This window comes from Aotus nancymaae, unplaced genomic scaffold, assembly GCF_030222135.1.
Source record: "Aotus nancymaae isolate 86718 unplaced genomic scaffold, 86718_ANA_hifiasm-v0.15.2.pri h1tg000025l, whole genome shotgun sequence".
Taxonomy (NCBI): Eukaryota; Metazoa; Chordata; class Mammalia; order Primates; family Aotidae; genus Aotus; species Aotus nancymaae.
In genome coordinates this window covers 8554734-8573354 of record NW_026988438.1, presented here as the reverse complement: position 1 = coordinate 8573354, position 18621 = coordinate 8554734, and the positions used below count along the sequence as shown (strand labels likewise).

General features: G+C 35.0%; 1 protein-coding gene across 9 annotated transcripts in view; it reads left to right on the top strand.

The window, feature by feature from the left end:
- The window catches only part of PHF14 (PHD finger protein 14), a 191642-nt gene that overhangs the window by 81318 nt on the left and 91703 nt on the right, over positions 1 to 18621 (top strand). For 8 of the 9 annotated variants that reach the window (XM_064380363.1, XM_012450730.2, XM_012450733.3 and 5 more), the window contains exons 15-16: positions 5531 to 5581; positions 5703 to 5824. In XM_064380363.1, coding sequence (XP_064236433.1) covers positions 5531 to 5581; positions 5703 to 5824 — 173 coding nt within the window. Of the gene's footprint in view, positions 1 to 5530; positions 5582 to 5702; positions 5825 to 9093; positions 9978 to 18621 lie in introns of those variants that run through there. The other variant, XM_012450734.3, reaches the window with a different exon arrangement.

Sequence of the window (18621 nt, the reverse complement as noted above, 5' to 3'; positions counted from 1 at the left end):
GCCTGAACCCAGGAGGCGGAGGTTGCGGTGAGCCGAGATCGCGCCACTGCACTCCAGCCTGGGTAACAAGAGCGAAACTCCATCTCAAAAAAAAAAAAAAAAAGAAATTTTCTCTGCATTATTTTCTATGTGGAAACTTTTTACTTCCTCTTAGGCAAGGAAATTAATTTTGAAGAAAATATAAATGAGCTTACCCATATCCCTTTTGAAGTTACTGTAAAATTGATATTCATACTTTGGACATATTTTCTGGAAACTCTAATGTAACTTGAAAGCTTTCAGATTTTCTTTTGCTTTCTTTGCGCTCTATGTCATATAGTGACTTTTCATCTTTTACGGAAGTGCCAAAGGACTTCTTGGGACCCTGTCTTTACATAGTTTTCACACACATGCATCATCATCTACTCTCTTTGAAGTTCTGAGATCTTTCTTTCAGACTTACAAATTCTGGTTTTGTTTAATGTATTTTCTTTTTTGCAAAATAATACAATAAATAGTCAAAGAACTTTTTAGCAGTTTTGAATGAAAACCATATTGTTTTTCAGGGTGTATTATTTCTTTTAGATCATTATTTTGGAAGGGGATTTAAAAACATTTAATCGTTTTTCCATCTCACTTAATGTGAGCCACTAGCCTGTTCTAAGTGGCAGTCTTTATTTGAGAGATAATTAAATATCTTAGAGCCTACTTTTATTACATTTATATTTTAACTAATTTTACACATATAAAAAGTACCTATTTAATAATGTTTAAGCTTAAGTCTTGAGAATCTGAAAATATGAAATATGTTTCATATAAATATTTTTTAGATGCTAGTTTAGCAAAAAATGTTGAAGCATTTGGATTCAGTTCTGTTGAAATCACTAAAAGTTATTATACGTTATGTCCATATTTATTTTACTTATACTATTTGAATTATGACAGTTTTGTGAAAGAAGGGTTATCTGTGGGGGCTTTAGATACCAGAATGTTCTATTATCAGACTCAAGGTGACCTCTTAGGTACTAGTCACATTATGTAAAACCTCTGTCTGTCATAGATTCTTAGAAAAAACCCTGGCAAACAGTTTTTGTAGTGAACTAGAATATACTTAACTCACTTTGGCTACTTGGAAGAGATCCACTGTGGGTGCCCTTTGCTCAAGTAATCTCAGTTTTTGAGACAGAGTCTTACTCTGTTGCCAGGCTAGAGTGCAGTGGCGCAGTCTTAGCTCACTGCAACCTCCACTTCCCACGTTCAAGTAATTCTCCTGCCTCAGCCTCCTGAGTAGCTGGAACTACAGGCGTGCTCCACCATGCCCAGCTAGAGACGGGGTTTCACCATGTTGGCCAGGATGGTTGTCTCAATCTCTTGACCTTGTGATCCTCCCACCTCGGTCTCCCAAATTGCTGGGATTATAGCCTCGCCCAGCTGCTCAAGTAATCTTATTCAGAACCCCGAGACTCCTGTTTTGCTTTTTGCCTCTTGGAAATCCATCACTTTTATTTATTCCTAGGAGTATGAAATAAAGATAATAAAGAATAGGTGGAGCTTCAAGATTTTACTTATTTTTGTATATACCATTATCTCTGAGAAGGTTTTTATAGCAGCACTTACTTGTCATGTAGAATACGTATTTTATTATAAATTGTTAGACCCATAGTTATTCCCATTTATAGTAGTAAAAACAAATTGGTAATGATTTTCTTTTCATCCTCCCATATATTTTCATAACCCTGTTAAGGTAAACTAAATTAGATAAAAAGAAACTCTACAGCCAATTGACTAAAGGGAAAACACTCACTTTTGGTGACCACCATTCCATCTGTTGTTTGTTTATACCCGACAGAAACAGGTGACACCTTGTTCATAACTCGTTTTTTGTATATAGCAATTTTCTTTGAATATTTCATGAATTTTAACTTGTTTTCAATATAGTTTCATAATTGAAAGAAATTTTTTAGGAATTATATGTATAATTTTGTATTTTTAGAAATTATATATATTATATTATTTTATTATATAATATGTACTATACATATAATTTTATATTTTTAGGAATTAAATATATATTTATATATATTAGAATAAGTTTTATACTGGAGCATTTTTGAATAGCTGCCAGAAAGCTACTGGCATTATTCTCCAGCATAAATCTAATGCTATTTAGCTTAACAGAAGTTTTCAAAGTTTGACTTAATTGTCCTAATTAACATTGATTTTGGAATTTTGCTTATGAATAAGCATGTTCTCTTTTTACATATAAATTACAGAGGAAGGCATTTCTTGTGATTCATCTAAGCATATGTGACTTACTTTAAATTAATTATTATTTGTATAAATGTTGGTTTGTCAACAAAAACCTAAGTGTTAAATTTAGTAACATGGCCACAAGTGAATATATGAAGCATAGTTTAGTGATTATCAAAGATGTTAAGGTATTCACTCTTTTTTTAGTCTTAAATTTAGTTCATTTGCCCAATGAATTATACATTTGACTTAATTGCAAATTAAAATAACCTAATCATTAAAGAATAGTTAAAATACATTACATGTTTTTTAGTCCAAATGAGAGAGAAATTAGAGAAATATTTAATTATGTGTTTTAGATTAATAAACTATTTATTTTTATTTTTGAGATGGAGTCTCACTCTGTCACCCAGGCTGGAGTGCTATGGCATGATCTTGGCTCAGTGCAACCTCCGCCTCTGAGGTTCCAGCGATTCTCATGCCTCAGCCTCCTAGGTAGCTGGGATTACAGGCGTGCACCACCACACCCACACCTGGCTAAGTTTTGTGTTTTTAGTAGAGGTGAGGTTTCTCTACTAACCTTGTCTCTACTAAAAATGGCGAGGCTGTTGGCCACGCTGATTTTGAACTCCCGACCTCAGGTGATCTGCCCACCTCTGCCTTCCAAAGTACTGGGATTAGAGGCCAGAGCCACTGTGAGTCTCTAATACCATGCCAATCTCTTCTATAGATGTTTTTTATCACCTTTTCAAGTAAGTTTATCATAGACAGATTAAGAGCAAGGTGATGTAAGCAGCTCAGGTTGTAATTGTTCTCTAGGCAAATCAAGTTCTTGAAAAAATAACAAAACAAAAAATTGGAAGGTGTCAAAATTTGGAATGAGTTTTAAACTTTCATTTACTTCTATTAGCTTAACTACTGTCAAAATGAATCACAGTTTGGAATTGCACCCTTACTGAATTTTAATCGTGGAATTTCCAAGTAACGTATCCGTGTTGCATTCTAAAGCACATACTTGAAAAGTAAAATTCTTTTTTCGACTTATTATTTTCACCCCACTGTTTTATTGTTGCTAAAGTAGTTTCAGCCTCAAAATATATTATAAAAAGACCACCCAGTTATGTATACTTCTATTTATCTGAGATGGGACAAGCTCTGGGGTAACTGAAATTTATCAGAGGGGCCAAACTTGTTTTTGTTTTTCTTCTTGCTTTTTTGTACCATGTCTCCCTCTTTTAAGCTCTGCTTATGTTTTGGGATTTATTCAAGGACACTACTTTTAAGATACCTTGTCTGTTGTAATATTAGGCAGTTATGAATTTTCATAGTTACAGTTGCTGCCACTTCATTAATACAAAGAAAAGCCCATAGCTTTCAACATTTTCTTGGTTAGATGACTTGGTATTTTGTATAGTTACGTTTGGATCAAATTCTCTTTTATTTTTTTCTTTGGAAATATTAGTAATGTGATAAATGCTAAATAAGAGTGCTATAATTACTTTGGTAATGGATCAAGTTAGTATGTAGTATAGAGCTACCAAATTAGGGAGACTGTAGTGCCAGTTTGAGTTTCTTCTTTATTGGGTATATGTAATTCTCCAACATCATTTGAAATGTAAGAAATCTTCATTGGGCATCACAGTGTTACAGTTTAGTTTAAGTATATTCAAGCGCAGTAAGAGATTTGCATTCTTAATCATTGTCCTCATCTTTATTTGGGATTAAGTTATTAATCTTGGATTAGCCATGCAAGAAAAGTCACAGAAGTTGAGATAATTGAGTTTAAGGTAAAGGTGTACCTCAGAAACTTACCAGCTGTATGATTATCAGCAAGTCATTTTTCTAGATTGCTTTTTCAGAGCTCTAAGATGATACTATTTTATATTTTTATAACAAGCTTGTTTTTATAGATGGCAATTGTTTATGCGTCTTGTTTTATTCAAGATTATTACATGAATACATCAGCAATTACTGTTTGGTGATAAATGTACTTAAAGTGGCTATTTTAGATAATTACAAATATACCTAATACATGAGAAGAAATTTATAAATATAGAGAAATGCAGCCATACCATTGTGTGATTGAATCACTAATTGGCATTATACCATGTGATGTTAATTGCTCTCTGGGTATGAAGAGAGTTTCAGTTGATGGAGTCATAACAAATGTTAGAAGATTTAAATTATTATCAAAATGGTAAATAATTAAACACCTTTAAAAGAATTAAAAACATGAACTTGCAGTATTAACATATATACTTGAAAAATTAATTCAAAATTAGATGAAACATTTGCTAGTTAATTAACTAAAAGATGAGTTGAATGAAGAAAAATGTGGAAATGTATGGAAGTCTTTTGCACATTGTTTAGAAGTTTATAGAACTCAAATGAGTAATTTGAATATTTTCCACTTGATATTGGTTACTAATTTGTAGTACCTTATTGAAATGCCCTGTAGGCCAGGTGCAGTGGTTCATGCCTGTAATCCCAGCACTTTGGGAGGCCAAGGCGCCAGATTGCTTTAAGTCAAGAGTTCAAGATCAGCCTGGCCAACATGGCAAAACCCCTTCTCTAGTAAAAATGCAAAGATTAGCCAGGCATGTTGGTGCACACCTGTAATCCCAGCTACTTGGGAGGCTGAGGTATGAGAATCACTTGAACCTGGGAGGCTGCAAATACTAATGCAAATACAGTTCTTTTAAACATTTGTATGCATTCTGTCTAATGATAAATGTATTCTGAAATATAGGATGTGAATTTTAGCTAAATTAATCTAAAATGGCATTTTAAATGGCATTTTAATTAGTTTTATGTTAACTAGGACTTTGGATTATGAGACCTTTTCCTTGTGCTCTTTTTGGCTGCTTAAAAATTATTTCTTTACATAAACATGAATGCACATGCATACATGTGGGCAAACTATGTGTGTAGTATGATCCCAGGTTTAGCATTTCAGCTATAGAAGTCATATGTGATAAGCTTTGAAAACTTAACCTCTGAGTAAATCATAATTATGGATAATTATGAAATGTTGGGAAAATCCTTTAAAATAATTTTGTAGAGTTCATTTTTTCTATCAGATACATGTTTATTTAAAAGTAAAGTACTATAAAGTACATTTAATCTTTTACTTTTTATTTCCTATGGCATAAATGGTAACAAAATGCAGTGGTCCAATATAGTATTAATTAGAAATAGCTGATTTTTCAAGTACCTAACTTAAGCAATAACATTTAACATAGGAAATTTATTTTTATCATTAATTAAACATTAGATATTGTGTGGATTTTTTTTTTTCCAGAGAACCAGAGGACGAAAACGAAGCTTCGTTCCTGAGGAAGAAAAACATGAGGTTGGAATAAGTTAAGCACTTTTACACAGTCTTAACTTTGAGAAGTTTTCTTGCTTAAAATTGTTTCCCTCATATCCTTATTTTGTTTTGTTGTTTTATTTTATTATCCCTTGAATGGCAGGAAAGAGTTCCTAGAGAGAGAAGGCAAAGACAGTCTGTGCTGCAAAAGAAGCCCAAGGCTGAAGATTTAAGAACTGAATGTGCAACTTGCAAGGGAACTGGAGACAATGAAAATCTTGTCAGGTAAGTTGGATGCTAAAACCTTGTCTTTAGGGGATTAAGGTTCCATGTTTATTATTTTCTCATCACAGAAAAAATGTAAAAAAAATTGCAGGGTAGGACCTTTCTTAAAATATTGTTTAGTGGAAACAGTGCTTCAGAAACAGATTTCATCCACTTATTAACCTCCCACGCATGGTTATACTCTGGATTTAGATGTAAAGAAGAGTGATAATCTGCATTTTTAACACAGGAAATTATTTTTCTCTTGACAAGAGAAGTTGACAATGGTCTCTATTTAGAGGCCATAAAAGTTAATTTGATCTAAACACTTTGTACTAAGATTATTATATTTTATGTCAAAACAATGAAGTTACTAAGCTCTGTTAGCATATTCTAAATGTTGAAAATTATAAGCAATGGTGAGAAGACAGACTTTTTATTGACAAGAATTTAATTAGCACTTTCTTATTGCTTATTAAAACAAATGTGTTAAATGCTTCTCCCTGAAGAAATAAAGAAAGGTGAAAAGATGGCCTAGGTAGATTTTATTTTTTGTTTTGTGTTTGTTTCTTTGTTTCGTTTTGTGACTTTGTTAAAAAATCAGACATAATGCTAATCGGGAATCTTAGCTGATGCTGCACATTGGCTCTTCCCAGCAGTCCAGAGACTGCTGATTTTACTTGAAATGAAGAAATTGATCAAAGCTCTGAGTGAGATGGGGTGTGAGTGGGTGAACAAAAAGAGAGCTCATTTAAAAGAGGCATCAGACTTTCAAAGGACAGTGGCACAAAGGTTCTTACAGGTCTTATAGGGACTTTGTAAGGGAACCCGTTCTGATTTCTTTAAAAAATTGTCTTCTGGTAAAACCCTGTTAATTTAAGTGAAGACACAGAAATTAAACAATTCAAAAAGAATAAACATATTGATAAAACAAATATGTTAATGTTATGTTTTTAAATGTTTATTTCCAAATGATGTAATCTATTTCTGTCATTAAGAATATAATTTGTCTTAATTTCTCTAAGAAAGGCATGAAGCCTTAAATTTTATACCACCAATGAGAAAGATAAAGTAAAAATTACAGTAAAGGCAAAGTCCTTCAACAAAGTTAAGAAAGTTTATAGTAATTGGCTAATGTTTTTGAGGCAGTTCACGTAGAATGTCTTGGGAGCTATCCTGAAGTTTAAGTTTACTAAAATTTAGGGTAAAGTAGTAGGTAGTTCCAAGTTTAGAAGATACACATGAATAATCCTTACTGCAGTATGATTTTTGCAGTATGTCAGAAATGAAATCCCAAGCATAAACATAACATAATGGATTAAATGAAACAACAAAAATTTAAAAAAAAAAACAATCTTATGTAATGAACAATTTAATTCAGGAAAATTTCCTTGGGGTTGAGGATGAAGTTGAGGACTGTGATTAATTTGAAACAGTAGTTAAAAACTTAGAGAGCTTGTGATCCTCTTATTAATTATTTGAACCTATATAAGTATCTACTGTATCTTACTGATTTTTTTTTAAATACGAGATTGATTGAGGCCTTTTTGCTAGAGGACCTACAGGTTTTTTTCAGGTTTTTTTGTTGTGCTTTTGTCATATGTTTGAAATTAGGAACCTGAAAAATATAATTTTTATTTTAAAAACCAGTTTATGATAGATTTCCAACGTGTCATATTTTAGTTGTTTAATTTAAGAAAAAGTACCTTCTAATTTTGATATTTGATTAGTATTACTCTATATTATTTATTTCTTTAGTTTCTGTTATAAAATTTTTATTTCTAATTGAATTATTACAATATACCAATGTCTGGAATTTTATGAAACTCTTCTGTAAAATAAAGATATTTTTATTACTCTGAAATAATGGATATACAAAGTCCCCTTCCTTGGTTTTGTTTTATTAAGAAGATAGCATCATAAATTTTCTGCAAAGTTTTAAAGAGATAATGTAGAAGAAATTAAATGTTTCATTGATACTATATTTTAATATTTTTTAGGACAAGATAAACTGGATATAAAGCAATGTCATAAAATATTTTTGGACATAATGTGACCTTTAAAAAAATACATTGTTTAAGCACTATTCTTCTCGAGTCAAATAATTTCATATAAAATTTCCTATGTTTAATAAAAACAATCTCATAAGCCAATATCTGCCATTTTCCCTGGCATCTCATGTTTTGAAATTGGCACTGTTACTGTTTGAAAATCACCCCTCAAAAGTCTACACTTTTTTATTACATCTTAAATATTATCTATACATGCTATTTTTTAAACTTTCAAATATGGTATTTTAAATAAGGATTTTTTTCTCTAAAGATATATTTCAGTGCTTACTCTGAGATATATGTATGTCTGTTAGGTTCTCTTTTAAAATTAAACTTCATGGGTCATAATCTTTTATTTAATATACTGTGTTTACTTTCTCAAGTTCTTTTAAACTAATGTTTACATCTCACTAGAACCTGCTCTTCAGCAGTTTTGATTTTTGAAACCACACTTCTCTATGTAATTCAGGCTATATAGAAAATTCCTTCTTAATTTTCCTTGCTTTTTAAGTTATTGGTACATGTTTATTTGTGAATTTACATATATAATTTTTTATATCATTGAAGAATTGCATGCAATTTGTCTGTAAACTGTAATTAGTAGGTTTCAACTCTTATTTTCTGCTTTGCCTGTTTTTCTGGGGACTTCAGCAAATAATTTAGCATTTCTGTGCCTTGGTTTTCTCCCTGTTGCACATGATCACAATCATACTGTACTTCATTAGGTACCTTATGAATAACTGCTGAGTGATAGTAAGGTTCTTTCAATATGAAATGTTAGAACAGTAATATTATTTAGTAACACATAATACATGTATGTGTGTCACAGTTGGTAAATATGTTTCCAGTTATAATAAATATTTATTTTTTATGTCAGAAATGTGCATGTCCTGTTTTTATATATAATTTTGTCTAGAATCTAGGAGACAAAAAGAAATTTGTCATTATATGTTTTCTAAAATGATTAGATTGAAGGTTTACAGCATCTCAGGGAATTTTATTTCATTTTTTTAAGTGCATACTTTTTGCCATCTGCTTTTAAAATTTAATTAGAAATTATCTGAGAAGTTTTCAACTAAATATGCGTTTCTTTAGGTTATTTAATGCAATCTAAATGCTAAAGGCCAAATTGTAACTATTTCATGGAATTGCAAGATCTTTTTAGGCTCTGTGATAGGTCATTGTTGGACGTAGTTATGGAACTACTTAGTGATACCTTATTTATTTTTGTTTCCACAGTTCATGGCACATTCAATACTCAGAAAATGCTTGACAACGAACTCTATATGAGTAATGACTGAGTATTCTTTTGCTGAATTTAATAAACCTGTCACTATTATAATTCAATTCTAGAGCAAATTGAGTCATAAAATAAAATGTTTGATGAAGATATCTAAGGGCTTAATAAAGGATAATTGATTTTTGCTGCTAAAATGTAGTGGATAGTTTTTCCTCCCTTGTATTTTAATTAAAGAAATAGATTTGATATTAGTTGATGCATCTTTGAAAAGTAGAAATGAAGTGATTCCTTGAAAGGGAAGAGGGCCTTTATTCTCTCTCAGTCTTTATCCAACTATCAAATTAGGAATAACACCAAACTTCTAAACCTCAAATTTTATCTTAACTATATGAACTCAGTGTGGCACATTTTATTACTTAATCAGAGATGGGAGAGAGAGAAGAAAGGTTTCCTAAAGCTAAGAACCCTGTAATCCATGAGCCCTCTTAAATAGCATCTTTAATTTTATTTTGTATTGTGGACATTATTCAGGGTAGGAAATGATCTATTAAGCTGTTTCACTTTTATAGCTGATTCTACACTATTAAATGCTTGCCAGAGTCTCTCCCTTATTTGAGTATATGGCAAATTATATAGGTATTGAACCATTTTGGTTACAAGGGTAGGGTGTCAATTTGGTCTCTAAATGTTGTTGTTAACAGTTTTATTTATTTCACATTTAAAAATCTGGCTTGTCAGTGCATCCTCACAAATTAAATTTGATTGTATCATAAAATTAGAATGACCAGCAATAATTTATATATATTACAGTTTAATTTCAAATACTAGTCTCTTATTATTCTGAACCTAGAGTTTTCGTTGTGGAAAAGTTTTTGATAATAAATTCAATATTTAGAACAAATGTTTCCTTTCATTTTGTGTCATTTTCGGTAAGCTATTTGTTTGTTTTTGTTTGAGACAGGGTTTTGCTCAGCTGCTTAGACTGGCATGCAGTGGCACGATCACAGCTCACTGCAGCCTGAACTCTTAGGCTCAGGTGATCTTCTTTTCTCAGCCTCCTTAGTAGCTGGGAGTGCCACTATGCCCAGCTATTTTTTTTTTAATCTTTTGTAAAAATGGGGTTCTTACTATGTTGCCCAGGCTGGTGTAGAACTTGTGAGCTTAAGCAGTTCTCCATCCTCCCAGCCTCCCAAAGTTCTGAGATTACAGGCATGAGCCACTGTATTCAGCTAAACTGTGTTTTTCAAGGAATGTATTGATTTCATGTCATTTGCTTCTTTCTTGTGTGTCAGCACCATGGTTTTTTCTTTAGTCATACTGGTCTTTTCAATGTTCACTGTAACTGTTTGCGTAGGACTTTTCTGCTGTCTGTAATATATTTCAGCATATTTTCTTCTTCCTTCTAAGCCGACGTCAGTATTTACTTCCTTCATGTAGTCTTCCTGACTTAAATGGCTTCATATTGATTGTCTTGCATTGATTGTCCTTGGAACCCTCATATAGTCCCACGTCATGCTGTGATCCATTTTGCTTGTAAGTTGTGTTGTTATTTCTGTCAATTAATTTACTTTTTCCATGCGGTGAGTCTAGCGTCTGTGCCTTCCATTTATTTCTAATGACCCTGATAGTCTAATACAGTGTGGCTCAGGCAGTTAATTCGGAATAAATGCCTGTTAATTTACTGATTATACTGCCATGTTTGTACACCTTTGCAACTCTATACAATTAGAATTGTTTATAATTTCTTTTTGGGCAGGCACATTTTTTAAAATAGTTCCTGATTGATTTGTTTTATTTTTGAAAATTTAAAATCTTTAAAAATTACTGAGTACAAAGTTAAAAAGAGTGTATGTTTCTTGAAACAAAATAATAGGTGACAAATAATGGTTTTTGCTTAACTAATAACCTTATTTTCATGATCGTTGTTTACTGCACTGAGAGTTAGGAAATCTCAACTAGTTTAAGCTTGTCATCTGCCCGTTTTGTATTTTTAAGCAAGTCACTTAATCTCTTTGAGTCTCACTTTTCTTATTTTAGGAGAAGACCTTAGGCTGTAACCTCTCTGAAGCCTAGCACACTAGCTCTGATATTCAAAGATTATATAATATTCTATGTTCTCTAGTCCATGCTACCTATTCATTTACATTTGGTCACAAGCTCCTGTGTAAAAACATATTCTCAGTAGCATCTTCTTCCAGGCTACTCTGTGATTATGTAGAATACGATTATTTTTCTTGATTAAATATGTCAGAATGGAAGCCAGTTTTCCAGTTGCATTTTCTCTCATTTACCTAGAGAAGTAGAAAATAAGTCAGTTTAAAACACCTACTTCCTTTGATAAATAGCACATATTTCCTTTCTTAAAAACAACTCTAGTGGGATCTAATTTTCATCCCATTAAATTTTACGCATGCTTAGTATAGCACTTAATGGTTTTTAGTACATTTGTCATTGTTCAATGATCATTACAGTCTAGTGTTTAGATTATTTCATCACCTCAGAAATTACTATGCCTGTTTACAGTCAGTCATAGCCTCCATCTCCAGCGTCAGGCAACCACTGCAAATGTTCTGTTGTCACTGGTTTTTCATAGTCCTGAGAAATACTTCTCATTATGTATAAGTTAGATTTTGTTTCCACAAATAATTTAATGTAATAAGAAAACTTCTAATTAAAGAAATATTAAAGTGACTAATATGAAAAAATTATACTATTTTATTCATTTTTCAACTCAGTACTTTTAATTTTGGATATTAAAAAAGTGAGCCTGCTAAATTTGTATTAAGAACCTAGATTCTATTAAATTTTAAAGTGACTATTATTTTGGGAGGTGGTACTGTAAAATGAATGCTTAAGTATGAGGATTTATAACTGTTCTGCTGAGTTGTTAATAGTCCATTCTTGCACAGCTGTAAAGAAATACCCAAGAATGTCAATTTATAAAGAAAAGAGGTTTAATTGGCTTACAGTTCTGCAGACTCTAAGGGAAGTATAGTGGCTTTTGTTTCTGGGGAGGCCTCAGAAAACTTCCAGTCATGGCAGAAGGCAAAGGGGGACAAAGCATGTTATGTGGCAGGGGCTAGGGGCAAGAGAGAGATGCAAGAGATGCTGTGTAGTTTAAACAACCAGATCTTTAGAGAACTCATTATCATGAGAACAGCACCAAGAGGATGGTATAAAGCATTCATGAGAAATCTACCCCTGTGATCTAGTTACCTCCCATCAGGTCCCATCATCAATACTGGGGATTATAATACAACCTGAGATTTGAGTGGGACACGTATCCAAACTATATCATGGTTTTAAACCTTCTTTTGTTATTTGTGAACTCTGCTTTTATCTTCCCTGTGGTTTACCTTCCTTATCTATAAAATAGCAATAAACAATAGTCCTACGCCATAGGTTGTCTGGATGATTAAATGATATTGTACAAGTAAAGGGCTTAGCACGGTGGACAAAAAATGGTAAAGGCCAGGTAGAGCAAATAACAGTGACTCTGATAAAACATACATAGTCGTATAGTGTATGTAAGTCTGTTTACATTGCTATAAAGTTTATAAGGCTAGCCAATTTATTAAGTTTATTTGGCTCACAGTTCTGCAGGCTGTTCAAGCTTCGTGGAACTGGTATCTGCTTCTGGTGAGGTCTCAGGAAACTTAGTCATGATGGAGTGTAAAGGGTGAACCAATATATTGCATAGAGCGAACAACAGAAAAAAGAGGAGGGGTCAGGCTCCTTTAAACAACCATCTTTCATGTGATTTAACAACAAGAATTTGCTTATTCCCATGGGTTGAGCGCCAAGCATTCATGAGGGATCTGCCTTGTGGCCCAAACACCTCCCACCAGGCCCACCTCCAACATTGGAGATCACATTTCAGCATGTTATTTGAAGGGGACAAACATCTTAACTGTATACCTTCACCCCTGCCCCCCCAATTTCATGTCCTCCACATTGCAAAATACAATCATCCTTTTTAAATAGTCCTCCAGAGTCTTTGCTCAATCCAGCATTAACTCAAAAGTCCACAGTCCAGTGTCTCAATGGGGACTCAAGGCAAATTCCTTCTATCAGTGAGCCTATAAAATCAAAAACAAGGGCCGGGCTCAGTGGCTCATGCCTATAATCCCAGCACTTTGAGAGGCCAAGGCGGGTGGATCACAAGGTCAGGAGATAAGAGACCATCCTGGCTAACATGGTGAAACCCTATCTCTACTAAAAATACAAAAATTAGTCAGGTGTGGTGCCACATGCCTGTAATCCCAGCTACTCAGGAGGCTGAGGCAGGAGAATCACTTGAACCCAGGAGTCAGAGGTTGCAGTGAGCCGAGATTGCACCACTGCATTCCAGACTGGCAACAAAGTGAGACTCCGTCTCAAAAAAGAAAAGAAAATCAAAAAAAGTTATTTACTTCCAAGATACAATGGTAGTATAGACATTGGGTAAACATTCCCATGTCAAAAAGGAGAAATTAGCCAAAAGAAATGGGGAGTAGGCCCCACACAATTCCAAAACAAGGCAGACGTTAAACTTTAAAACTTCAAAGCAATGTCCTTTGATACCATATCCTGCTTCTCACTCACACTTAATGCAATGGATGGGCTCCCAGTGCCTTGGGCAGCTCTGCCTCATGGCTTTCCAGGGTTCAGCATTCTTGGCTGCTCTCATGGATCGGAGTTGAGTACCTGTGGCTTTCCCAGGCTCAGGATGAAAGCTGCTGGTGGCTCTACCATTCTTAGGTCTGGAAGCCAACAGCCCCCTTCCCACAGCTCCACTAGGTAGTGCCCCAGTGATAATTTTGTGTGACGGTTCCAACTCCGTATTTCTTTTCTGCACTGCACTGGTAGAGGCTTTCTGTGAAAACTCTGTCTCTGTGACAGGCTTCTGCCTGGACACGAGGGTTTTCTCATATATCCTCTGAAATCTAGGTAGAGGCTGCCGAGCCTTTTCACTCTCGCATTCTGTGCACCTGCAGGCTTAACAGCATGTGGAAAACACCAAGGCTCATAGAGTGGTGGCCTGAACTGTACCTGGTGATGTGAACTGTACCGGGGCTCTTTGGGCGGCAGCTGGAGCTGGAGCAGCCAGGATTCAGGGAGCAGTGTCCTGATGCTGAGCAGGGAAGCAGGGCCCCAGGCCTGGCTTCTGAAACCATTATTTCTCCTAGACCTCTGGGCCTCTGATGGGCTGGGCTGCCTGGAAGATCTCCAGAATGCATTCAAGGCCTTTTTTCCCTCATTGTCTTGGCTATTATAATTTGTCTCTTTTTTAGTCATGCTGATTTCTTTAGCAAATGGTTGCTCCACAACCACCTTGAATTCCTAAAATGCCTTTTCCTTCTTTACCACACAGCCTGCTGCAAATTTTCCAAATTTTTGCGTTTTGACTTCCTTTTGTTTTTATTTTTATTTTGTTAATGATCAGCAGTTGAACATGGATGCTTCCCTTTTAAACATTAGTTCCAACTTTAAGTCATTTTAAGTCCACAGTCCAGTGTCTCATTGTATCTTATCATAGGCTATTATAAGCAGCCATGCCATATCTTAAATACTTCACTGCTTAGAAATTTCTTCTACCAGAAAACTGTGTTATCAGTCTTAACTTCAAAATTAAGATCCCAAGAGCATGAACAAAATATAGCCAAGTTCTTTGCTGGGGAATAATACAGGTGACCTTTACTCCAATTCCTAATAAGTTCTTCATTTCCATCTGAGACCTCATCATCCTGGGCTTCAGTGTCCATTTCTATCAGCATTTGGTCACAACCACTTAATACTCTAAGAAGTTCTCAACTTTCACTTGTCTTCCTATCTTCTTCTGAGCCCTCCAAACTCTTCCAGCCTCTGCCCATTACACAGTTCCCAAGCTGCTTTCATATTTTCAGATACCTTGTTTTTGTTTGGAGACTTAGTCTTGCTCTGTCGCCCATGTTGTAGTGCAGTGGTGCAGTCTTGGCTTACTGCAACCTCTGTCTCCCAGGTTCAAGTGATTCTCCTGCCTCAGCCTCCTGAGTAACTGGGACTACAGGCACATGCCGCCACGCCCAGATAATTTTTTGTACTTTTAGTAGAGACAGGGTTTCACTATGTTGCACAGGCTGGTCTCGAACTCCTGAGCTCAGGTAATCTGCCCCGCCTGGGGATCCCAAAGTGCTGGGATTATAGGCATGAGCCACCTATAATCACGTGCCCAGCATTTCAGACACCTTTATAGCAACACTCCACTTCTTGGTACCAATTTTCTATGTTGGTGTTGCCATAAAGAAGCACCCAAGGCTGGCTAATATAAAGAAAAGAGGTTTATCCATGATTCTCAGCAAACTGACATAGGAACAGAAAAACCAAACACTGCGTAGTCTCACTTATAAGTGATTGTTGAACAATGAGAACACATAGACACTGAGATCTGGGGGTAGGGTAGGGGACTAGAGGAGGAATAGCAGGGGTTGGGGGGATTGAGGAGGGATAGCTTTAGGAGAAATACCTAATATGGATGACGGAGCGATGGATTCAGCAAACCACTAACGTGGCACATGTATACATACCTATGTAACCTGCATAATCTGCACATGTACCCCAGAACTTAAAGCATAATAAGCAAATACAAAACAAAAAAGAAAAAAGGTTTATTTGGCCCACGAATCCGCAGGCTGCATAAGCAGCATAGCACCAGCATCTGCTTTTGACAAGGCCTCAGTAAACTTACAATCATAGCAGAAGGCAACAGGGAGCTGGCATATCACATAGTGAAAGCAAGCAAGAGAAAGAGGAGAAAGCACCAGATTCTTAACCAGCTTTTGCTTTGAATTAACAAGAACTCACTGATTCCCATGGAGAGGAAAGAGGTTATTTTTATTACTATTATTATTATTACTATGCCATTCATGAGGGCTCTGTTCCCATGACACAAACACCTCCCACCAGGCCTACTTCCAACATTGGAGGTCACATTTCAACATGAGATTTGGAGGAGACAAACATCTAAACTATATCTGTATGTATCAGGCATTTTATGTACATGTATAAAGTCATTTAGATACCCTATGAAATAAGAAGTGTTAATATCTCCTTTGAATTGATGAGGAAACTAAAGTATAGAGCTTAAGTAACTGCCTAAAAGTTGTGTAGCTAGAACGTGTTGGAACTGAGATTCAAATTTAGTCAGTCTGGTTACAGAGTCAATGGTTTTAACCTCTACAGTCTCAGCATAATTTACATTTGAACAGTGTGGTTGGTAAAAGTTTATTTAATAAATGTAATTTGTTAAAGGCTAAATGATGGCATCCCTTTCATGATCATACCTGATGTTTTATTTTCTTTATTTTGTGATTTTCAATAATACGTTTGATGTTCTTTGAGGCTTCAGTGCTACAATCTCTATTCTCTTAAGCATGCTGTTTAGTTTTATTTATTATTAAATGGTTTTATTAAAATGCACCGACTGCTTTTTAACTTTAGATGTCATTGGATTTTTTTTTTTTCTTAGGTGGAGTCTCGCTCTGTCACCCAGGCTGGAGTGCAGTGAAGTGATCTCAGCTCACTGCAGTCTCCACCTCCTGGTTTCAAGTGATTCTCCTGCCTCAGCCTTGCCTCAGCCTCCTGAGTAGCTGGGATTATAGCTGGACACCACCACACCTGGGTCTTATTTTTGTATTTTTGGTAGAGATGGGGTTTTGCTATGTTGTCCCAGGCTGGTCTTGAACTCCTGGTCTCAAGCAGTCTACCTGCCTTTGCCTCCCAAAGTGCTGGGATTACAGGCATGAGCCACTGTGCCCAGGCTTCAGAGAGATATATATATTTTTGGGGGGAGAAAGATTATATGTTTTTCAGATAATTCTAAGATACATTAGTATCAGTGGTATATAAATATATTAATATATAGTTGTACTTATGTTGTATGTGCACATATTAAAATGCCATGTGTCATATTTAATTCATATATACTACATTTAATACTATCTATATTTATTGAAGTTGCTATTTGGGAAATTTATAGTGTGTTACCATCTATACTTTCATTCTTTTGGTCATTAGTAATTTTCATTATGGTCATCTGTTTACCAAATACTTTTGTATTCACTTTTTCTTGTCTTAAAGATCAACACACATTAATGCTCTATTTATAAATTGAAGAAACCTCTGAATATATAGGCATAATTATGTAAAATATTAGAAAGGTAAGTATTTGAATTAACTAGTAGTGAAAAAAAAAGCCAGATTAGGCCAGGCGCGGTGGCTCATGCCTGTAATCCCAGCACTTTGGGAGGTCGAGGTGGGTAGATCACTAGGTCAAGAGATTGAGACCATCCTGCCAGGCACTGTGGCTCTCACCTGTAATCCCAGCACTTTGGGAGGCTGAGGCAGGCAGATCACGAGGTCAGGAGTTTGAGACCAGCCTGGCCAACATGGTGAAACTTGTCTCTACTAAAAATACAAAAATTAGCCAGACATGGTGGTGGGCACCTGTAATCCCAGCTACTCCAGAGGCTGAGGCAGGAGAATCACTTGAACCCGGGAGGTAGAGGTTACAGTGAGCTGAGATTGCACCACTGCACTCCAGCCTGGCAACAGTGTGAGACTCCGTCTCAAAAAAAAAAAAAAAAAAAAACGCCAAATTCAAGCACACTGTATTTGCATTTTGTGAAGATGACTTGGAGAACAGATATACTTAATACATAGCCTCTTGTTTGCCCGTGATCTTAGAGATTTTTTAAAATTATTATTACTATTACTATGTTTTGAGAGGAGGGATCATTTAAATGAGTGGAGTAATACAAGGTAATAGAGAAAGAATTGCAGTCCCTTGAAATTTAGTAAGCTTAGCAAGTAAGAACATTGTCTATTTCAGAATCTTCATAAAATAAATGTGTTTTTTCCTCATTTGAGAAGTTTTGCACATTAAGTTGTTTCTCTCTTCAGCATGCATGAAGCTGAGGCTTAAATTTCAGGAAGATATAACCTCAGAATTACATAACTTTAGAGTGATCTTTTCAAGTATTAAAATGCCTGGGTGTATGTGGCATGTGGGCATTCTGTGATATTTGAATAGAAATGCTTTCACATTTTTGTTTTCTGATGAAAGAGAAGAGAAGCAACCTCATTTTTTCCCTCATTTATCCTTCTTCACTTATTCTCTAGATGGGATGTTTGTCATTTGCTTAACCCTTATTTTCCCCTTAATATTGTTGACATACATGAAGAGGTTTGTTAACTAGGAAAACCAGGATGATTATCCTGCCTCTTTTCTGGGCAGTGGTAGTGGATTTAATATTTTAGTGAATAACAACAAATGAACCTCACTTGAAAATTCTGTCAATAACTAACTAGGAAGAATGGTGGGGAAAGGGTATAGAGCTAAAATTAAGAGGTTGAAATTTTGGTTTAGTCTCTGCTAGGGAGAGGCTGTATAACCACAAGAAATGCAAATAACCTCTGAGAGCCACTTATCTCATTCATAGAATGAGCAATGCATTAGGTTGATTTAAAAATCCCTTTTAATTTTCAAATTTCATGATTTTGTAATGCTT